This window comes from Mobula hypostoma, chromosome 3 (assembly GCF_963921235.1).
Source record: "Mobula hypostoma chromosome 3, sMobHyp1.1, whole genome shotgun sequence".
Taxonomy (NCBI): domain Eukaryota; kingdom Metazoa; phylum Chordata; class Chondrichthyes; order Myliobatiformes; family Myliobatidae; genus Mobula; species Mobula hypostoma.
The window spans coordinates 41996795-42006113 of NC_086099.1; the positions used below are offsets into that span (position 1 = coordinate 41996795).

At 41.3% G+C, this 9319-nt stretch overlaps 1 protein-coding gene across 1 annotated transcript; it reads right to left on the bottom strand.

Moving 5' to 3' along the window:
* Nucleotides 1–238: 238 nt before the first annotated feature.
* On the bottom strand, nucleotides 239–8814 carry LOC134343388 (granzyme K-like). The gene is made up of 5 exons (XM_063042090.1): nucleotides 8754–8814; nucleotides 4307–4466; nucleotides 3123–3276; nucleotides 1811–2080; nucleotides 239–442 (listed from the first exon to the last, which is right to left on the bottom strand). Exons 1-5 carry the CDS (start codon nucleotides 8812–8814, stop codon nucleotides 263–265), a joined length of 825 nt encoding a protein of 274 aa, XP_062898160.1. The 3' UTR covers nucleotides 239–262.
* Nucleotides 8815–9319: the final 505 nt, after the last annotated feature.

Sequence of the window (9319 nt, forward strand, 5' to 3'; positions counted from 1 at the left end):
GCTGAAGAGGCAGAAAAGGGCAGATCACTGCTGCTAGTGTAAAATGTCACCTACAGGTGGTTCAGTTCACTTTCATAACTTACATCAGATGACAGGAATTTCACAAGGCGAGGAATTTGATAATCATAGTTTTTTTTTATTGCACTTTGCGGTAAAATATTATGCTATGCAGAGAAGGTAAGGATAGAAGCAAGCTGGCACTCTAGGCCAATTAACTGAGCATCAGTGTAAGTAAAGCAGAGTGAAGCAGGATTGTGATTATTCAGTACAGCTCTTCAGCATCCTTCAGTGGTAAACCGATTATAGACCGAATCCAATCAATGTATTTCTTTGTTAGTAAAGTGTACACCCCAGGCTTTTGGGGATCTGTACAGTCTTTTCCGCCAAAGGACACAATCCCAGTATACTTTTTGCAGCATATCAAAGGGCCACCTGAATCACCCTGGAAGAGAGAGAAAAAGATGAAGGTGATAATTGAGCAGAATTGAGCACTAAAGTGACAGACTGCAAACTGTCAGTTTGACATCACATCACAAATGATTATCTGTGCCCAGCTGTACCGAGGAGGTGTGAGTTTACTTTAGGAGCAAATGTAGGTAACTGGACTCACAAAGAGTCTTTTCATGGAATGTTTCTGATGGCCTGGACTGAGTTTATTCCTAAATTAGCCATTGCTTTTAAAACTGTCAGCCATCTACAATCTGTACTTCAGTTTGACTTCAAATTCTGGTGGAATGTGAAAGTTCAGAATGAAACAGATGTCAAATGCTGGTGTAGCCGTCCGTCCACTCTGCCACTCGACTCTCCACTGAACCCAGCTCGTGCATCTGGCCAGATTCACTTTGTACCCGACCCCCCTGCTTTTAAGCAAATTAGCTGACACAAGAACAGTAACCTACTTCACTGAATGCAGTCACTGGTCTGTGAAATAACTAAATAACGGAAAGTGAGTCTATTAAATTTACTTTATCTTAACTGTTTTAATCATTTTGTATTATGATCAGTTATCTTTAAACAATTTTCTTTAAATATGCTTGTGTAGTTTTTAATCATGTCTGATATTGTTCACTGTGAGCTGTTGAAGGCTGTCAGGATATTCATGGAGGCAAATCCTCAGGATCCAATTCCTGATTCTGCTCGGCATCCCGAGCCTGGCCTGCCTCACAGGGCACCTCATGGGTACAGAGTGTCAGCCAGACTGATCCACTCTGTCCCCAACTGGATGTTAGGATCAGACAGAGCACTAGATCTAGCATGATCCTTATTTTCAAATTGACATGATTTAGAATAAATTCTCTTTACATTTTAGACATATCAACACATTCCATTTCTCTGGATTGACTCTGTTATCTTGCATCTGCCCATTTCATCATCACACTGACGGTAGACAAAGTTTCATGGTAGAGAAATCATAGTGAGTTATGTTGACATCTAAATTCAGGGCCTTGAATGAGATTGTAGAAAATGCAAGAAAATGATTCCTCCATAATCAACACATACACATTTACTTATCTGATTATTACTTTTTTAATCCACCTTGGGATGTGGACATTGCCTGTAAGTGTTGCATTTATGGCCTAATCTAGTTTCCTTTAGATTCCCTAAGGTAATGCTGGACCTCATTCTGAAGATTTTTTTAATTCAGCTGAGTAGTCCTTCAGAAAGCAGGTAAGAGTCAGTCAGAATAACACTGAGGAAGGGTGGAAAGTTCCAATCTATAGAAGGCACCAGTGAATCACTGGGGTTTTTATACTTAATCCAGTAGCTTTATAGAAATGTTACTGATAACGCGGCTAGACAGCATACTCACCTGACAAGAATCTGCTCTGCCTTTTCTGTCACCAGCACAGATCATGTCCTGGGTTATTTCAGGTCTATGATTGTAATTATCCTTGCTGTTGCATTTTCTGCGACCAATTACCTCGACCTCCACCTCTTGAAGTGTGTCAGAGTAATTGCTTATTTTTGTTTTTCCCCATCCTGCCACAGTGCACGTTGTTCCAGATTTCATGTCAGTGATTCCTCCTTTGGGTAGGTTGAGTACATTCACGTACTGGTTGATTTTTGCAGCAGTCTCGAGCTGTTGACACAAAAACATTTAGTTCATGTACTTGTGCTCCTAAAAGTGAAAAATATCTTGAATGACCTCTTTACTCCTGAAGATATTTGTTAGTTTATCTATTTAAATATTTTGTTTTCCAGAATTCTGTACTTTGCAGATAATCTGCTTTCATTTTCTCAGAATAGCAAAGGGACAGAGACTCAATTAAAAATGACCAATAAAATTGAATATCAATTACATTTCAGGATGTAATTGATAATTTGTCATGAACATTGTGATGTGGGTGAGGGTCATAAAGCACTAATCCTACTGTGAAGGTTCTTCACTATCTCTCTTTCTTTGTTAGTAACTAAACTCCAATAAGTTAAACTTAGCATCTTTCACACTTGTAATTAAAGTTTATATTTAATTTAGTATAAAGATACAACACAGTAACAGGCTCTTCCGGCCCAATGAACCCAGCCACCCAACTATACCCATGTGACCAATTAACTTACTACCCCTTTCTATGTCAAGGACAAGGTTAACTGTGACATTGCCCAGGCTTAGACAGCTCAAGTTCAAGTTCAGTTTATTGTCATTCAATTGTACACTTGTACTCAGCCAAGCGAAACAACCTTCCTCCTGACCAGTCACAACACAGTACATATACTGTACCTCATACACATAACACATGATGTAATATTACCACAATTAAATTAACAAATAATAAGTTGCATAGTTAAAAAGTAAACAGTACGTGTTACTGGCGCTTCATAACTGATGAGACCTGAGTGGTGGCAGGGAGTTCAGTCATGTTCCAGCCCAGGGGAAGAAGCTGTTTCACATCCTAACAGTTCTTGTCCTATTTCTATAGAACCTCCTGCCTGATGGAAGGGAATCAAAGAGACTGTTGGATGGATTGGAGGGATCATTGCCAATACTAATATTCTCCACAATCAGTAATTCTCACCCAAGTCACAAATACCATTCAACCGTTATTGTTCAGTAAAGTTAACATTGCTAGTAAGCAAATTGAAGATCTTAAACACTGCGTAAGAATGGGGAAAAAAATTCATACTTGCAGGAGCATGATATCATCTTTCTTAGTCCTCTTGTCGTATTTTGTAAAGGGAATCTGTTTGATGATGCGCAGTCTTTGTCCACTTTCCTCAAAGTTTGAAAGAGAATGTTTTCCAAGAACTGCTTGAAGAAACTGGCCTGATGCAATTGGTCTGTTACCAATCAAAAATAAAGATAATTAAGCACACTTTGCTTAAAAAATAGTTTACAGAAATTCATCAGGAAGGCAACAATCAAATAGTAAACTTTATAGAAATATACAATTCAGCAACATTATATTTGGTAGTTAATGTGCAAATTCCAAAAGCCTATTAGTGCCCAAGCAAGGGCCATGACTATACTGATTGAAATTGTTTCAAGGTGTTCATCAGACAAGCTGATTGTAAATTACTCCTACACTTAGAGTGCTAAAATCTAGTTGTGGAACAGGTATCATACATCCAGTCACCTCTTTATTAGATACACCTGTACACCTGCCATCAATGCAAATATCCAATCAGCCAATCATGTGGCAGCAACTCAGTCCATAAAAGCATGCAGACGTGGTCAAGAGATTCAGTTGTGTTCAGACTAAATATCAGAATGGGTAAGAAATGTGATCTAAGTGAATTTGACCGTGGAATGGTTGCTGGTGCCAAATGGGATGGTTTGAGTGTCTGCTGGTCTCCTGGGATTTTGGGGCATAACATTCTCTAGCTTTTACAGTGATAGTTGTGAAAAACAAGAAAAAGCATCCAGTAAGTAGAAGTTCTTTAGGCAAAAATGCTTTGTTGATGAGAGAGAAAGATGAGAATGGCCAGAGTGGTTCAAGCAGACAGGAAGTCGACAGTAACTCAAATAACCACGCGTTACAACAGTGGTGTTCAGAAGAACATCTCTGAACTCACAGTATGTCAAACATTGAAGTGGATGGGCTACGCAGGAGAAGACCATAAACATACACTCAGCGGCCACTTTTTTTAGCTACAGGAGGTACCTAATAATGTGCCCACTGAGTGTTTATCTGACCATTCAAACTGAAACGTGCTGATAAAAATAAATGCCAGTTATACAGTGATACACATATTAGTGACGATGTGACAACAGTGTAAAAGTAATTATTTTATGAAAGCTAGGATTGGGAGCTAAGCACTTGTATGTTAATCACAAAATACTTTTTTATTCATTCATCACATAGCGTACATTTCACAGTGTGCTGCAGTTAGTACCCATTTCGGTCTGATCAAAGCACCTCCGCAATAGGGAACGTACTGTCTACTCCCGATATATAGTTGGAGAGATGCCATATAAGGTCTGGAATGCGGTTCAACTTCATGACCTCCAATAATTTTAGCTCCGGGATCTGCAATATATAGAAGATACTGACATTTTATTTCACATGCATGTTTATTCACACTCAAGTTGTGAACATCACTGACAATGCCGGCAATTATTAGCCATCCCTAATTAACCTTGACAGGGATAACCCCAGAGTAGTTGTATCATGCCTTGCACAGCCATTCGATCATTCAAGAGTGTAAGAAGGTGCAGAGAGTAATGGACTCAGGCCAATATGGCACTGGATCGATCGCCGTAGAAAGCGGGGTGGGGAGGGGGATATAAAGATATGATTAGTGGTCGGTTTCCTTCCCGATGGTCAACATTGCGGAGGATAATGTGTTGGATGCAGAGGCTGTTGGGCTAGTAGGCAAGGACAAGAGGGACTCTATCACTATTACGGCAGAGGGAAGAGGGGGTGAGTGCAGAAGTACAGGAATTGGAGGAGATTCGTGTGAGGGGAGCATCAATAGTAGACAGAAGGAAACCCAAAACCACATCCCAGGAATAGAAGTGTCAAAGGTGTTCGAGGGGATTAGCCATTTACATTTAACAAATGACTTTGGTTACAAGTGTTCGTATCTGAATATGTGTTGTGGATTTAATTTGGAGTGCATCTCTGAACAATGAGTTCCTAAAAGCCATGAATCCCTGACTAGGCAATGTTGAAGAAAATTCATTAAAATCAGATGTCTGTGGTGTGCATGCAAATGGGGAAGTGTGAAGTCTGTGTACAAATTCAAAGAAAGTATGGTCCAGACATTGTAAATATGGAGTTGTCCTTTGATTTTGAGCACATAAAATATTGAGCCCCATGACCAACCAGGGGTGAACCACGGTGGCAGGGCCTCCGGCACTGACTCTGACCCTTTGGTGCAGAAGGGTGGAACGGAGAAGAGGAGAGGTGTCATCATCAGAGACTCTATAGTCAGGGGAGCAGACGTGAGATTTTGTGGACATGAGAAGGACACCCGCATGGTTTGTTGCCTCCCGGGTGCCAGGGTCCGGGATGTCTCTGACCGGGTGCACGACATCCTGGTATGAGAAAGCAAACAGAAGTCGTGATACATGTTGGGACCAATGACATAGGCAGGAAGAGGGATGAGGTCCTGAAGTGTGAGTTTTGGGAACTAGACAGAAGGCTGAAGAACAGGACCTCAAGGGTGTCGTTCTCAGGATTGCTGCCAGTGCTATGTGATAGTGATGGTAAGAATTGGAGGAGGTGGCAGTTGAATATGTGGCTGAGGAGTTGGTGCAGGGGGCAGGGTTTTCGATTTTTGGATCAATGGGATCTCTTCTGGGGAAGGTGGGACATGTACAGATTGGATGGGTTGCACCTGAACTCAACAGGGAGCAATATCCTTGCAGGAAGGTTTGCTGGCATCGATCGGGAGGGTTTAAACGAATTTGCAAGGGGGATGGATGGGACCCAGAGCGATAGAGCAGTGGAAGAAGTGCATGGAGTAAAGCCAGATCTAACATATAAAGAGGCTTTGAGGAAAGAGAAGCAGAATGAAGGGTGTAAAAGTAGTAAGGTAGAAGGGATAAAGTGTGTGTACCTCAATGCAAGAAGCATCGGGAACAAAGGTGATGAACTGAGAGCCTGGATACATACATGGAATTATGATGTAGTGGCCATTACAGAGACTTGGCTGGCACCAGGTCAGGAATGGATTCTCAACATTCCTGGATTTTAGTACTTTAAAAGGGATAGGGGGGCAATGGCAGGAGGGGTGGCATTACTGGTCAGGGATACTATTACAGCTACAGAAAGGGTGGGTAATGTAGCAGGATACTCTTTTGAGTCAGTATGGGTGGAAGTCAGGAACAGAAAGGGAGCAGTTACTCTATTGGGGTATTCTATAGGCCTCCAGGTAGCAGCAGAGATACCAAGGAGCAGGTTGGGAGGAAGATTTTGGAAAGGTGCAAAAATAATAGGGTTCTTATCATGGGTGACTTTAATTTCCCTAATATTGATTGGCACCTGATTAGTTCCAATGGTTCAGAGGGAGCAGAGTTTGTTAAGTGTGTCCAGGACGGATTCCTGTCACAATATGTTGACAGGCTGACTAGGGGGAATGCCATACTAGATCTAGTATTAGGTAACGAACTGGGTCAGTTCACAGATCTCTCAGCTGGTGAGCATCTGGGGGACAGTGACCACCACTCCCTGGCCTTTAACATTATCATGGAAAAGGATAGAATCAGAGAGGACAGGAAAATTTTTAATTGGGGAAGAGCAAATTATGAGGCTATAAGGCTAGAACTTGCGGGTGTGAATTGGGATGATGTTTTTGCAGGGAAATGTACTATGGACATGTGGTCGATGTTTAGAGATCTCTTGCAGGATGTTAGGGATAAATTTGTCCCGGTGAGGAAGATAAAGAATGGTAGGGTGAAGGAACCATGGGTGACAAGTGAGGTGGAACATCTAGTCAGGTGGAAGAAGGCAGAATACATGAGGTTTAGGAAGCAAGGATCAGATGGATCTATTGAGGAATATAGGGTAGCAAGAAAAGAGTTTAAGAAGGGGCTGAGGAGAGCAAGAAGGGGGGCATGAGAAGGCCTTGACACGTAGGGTAAAGGAAAACCCAAAGTTATTCCTCAATTATGTGAAGAACAAAAGGATGACAGGAGTAAAGGTAGGACCGATTAGAGATAAAGGTGGGAAGATGTGCCTGGAGGCTGTGGAAGTGAGCGAGGTCCTCAATGAATACTTCTCTTCAGTATTCACCAGCGAGAGGGAACTTGATGACGGTGAGGACAATATGAGTGAGGTTGATGTTCTGGAGCATGTTGATATTAAGGGAGAGGAGGTGTTGGAGTTGTTAAAATACATTACGACCGATAAGTCCTCGGGGCCTGAAGGAATATTCCCCAGCTTGCTCCACAAGGCGAGGGAAGAGATTGCTGAGTCTCTGGCTAGGATCTTTATGTACTTGTTGTCCACGGGAATGGTACCGGAGGACTGGAGGGAGGCAAATGTTGTCCCCTTGTTCAAAAAAGGTAGTAGGGTAGTCTGGGTAATTATAGACCAGGGAGCCTTACGTCTGTGGTGGGAAAGCTGTTAGGAAATATTCTTAAAAATAGGATCGATGGGCATTTAGCGAATCATGATCTGATCAGCGACAGTCAGCATGGCTTTGTGAAGGGCAGATCGTGTCTAGCAAGCCTGATAGAGTTCTTTGAGGAGGTGACCAGGCATATAGACGAGGGTAGTGCAGTGGATGTGATATACATGGATTTTAGTAAGGCATTTGACAAGGTTCCATTCAGAAAGTCAGAAGGCATGGGATCCAGGGAAGTTTGGCCAGGTGGATTAAGAATTGGCTTGCCTGCAGAAAGCAGAAGGTCGTGGTGGAGGGAGTACATTCGGATTGGAGGGTTCTGACTAGTGGTGTCCCACAAGGATTGATTCTGGAACCTCTACTTTTCGTGATTTTTATTAACCACCTGGCTGTTGGGGGTAGAAGGGTGGGTTGGCAAGTATGCAGACAACACAAAGGTTGGTGGTGTTGTGGATAGTGTAGAGGATTGTCGAAGATTGCAGAGAGACATTGATAGGATGCAGAAGTGGCAGGTTTGTAAAAGATTTTGTTTGACAGTCTGTCTCCAGAGATGGAGACAGATGGATCAAGAAAAGGGAGGAAGATGCCAAATGACCCAAGTGAATTTAAGGGCGGGTTGGAAGTTAGAGGCAAATTTGATAAAGTTGACAAGTGCAATGGTGATGCGGCTGCACAAATGCAGTCATCAATGTAGTGAAGGGAGTGGTAGGGAGTGTAACCGGGGAAGGCTTCAAACATTAACTGTTCTTCAAGAGGCAGGCATAGCTTGGGTCCATGACTACCACGTGGAATTATACCCAACAGAATTAAATCCAACAGCTCCTCATTAATCCTCAAGATAATAATACTTAGTTAAAAATTTAATATTATCAAGTAGATTTGCAAGTAAAAGTGATAGTAGAGCAAGGAGACACAAAAAACAGCAGATGCCACAGGCTGGAGAAACAATAATCTGAAACTTCTACAATTTCCTTCCTTCCATAGATGCTGCTTGACATGTTGCACATTGAAATTTTGTAACCACATTTTACATAGTGGTCCTCTCCAAGTAAGAAATAAAATTACAAGGAAAAGCAATGAGATAGACATCTATTGCCATATATATATATAGATAAATTTTTATATAGCTATCACTGAAAATTTACATTGATTATCACAAATTATGCTTATGATGTGCATCATCAATTAAACTAAAATCTTTCATCAACATAAAGTGCTTAAATATTCCTTATTTTGCTACTTACACGCCGGAGCTAGGAAGATGACAATTGACAAAACAAGCGGATTGTACAGTGATGCTTCCATCATTGTTTCTTCTGTGATCACACCAAAGTTATTGCTCAATTTATAATAAACTTAGAGGGAAGTGGTTTTATTTTAGTGACCCCCCAACCACCAATGAACGTGAAGATTTGCTAATCTTTCTAATCTGAATCCATATCAGTTATGGAAAATCACCTGACAGGGTCAAAGCAAACCAGAAATTTTCAGCAAATATTGTGAGTATCACTAAGGGTTTGCTTTTTATTTTGATGCCTATCTCTTTACATTTCATTGGCCTAACCTGATAACATGCAGGACATATTTATTTAGATCCTATGTGAATGCATACTAAATGATGTCTTAAAAGACCACTAAATTCGAGAGACATTATTTGAATATGCCACTTTATTGCATTTACTTTCAAATATTGACAATCCAAGGCCAAATGATATTATTACACTGGATTAATATAGATGGCATCCATGTGTTCATAGATTTGTGAAGATTGTAAAGAGCAGATGGGAATATCCATGACTGAGATGGTAGC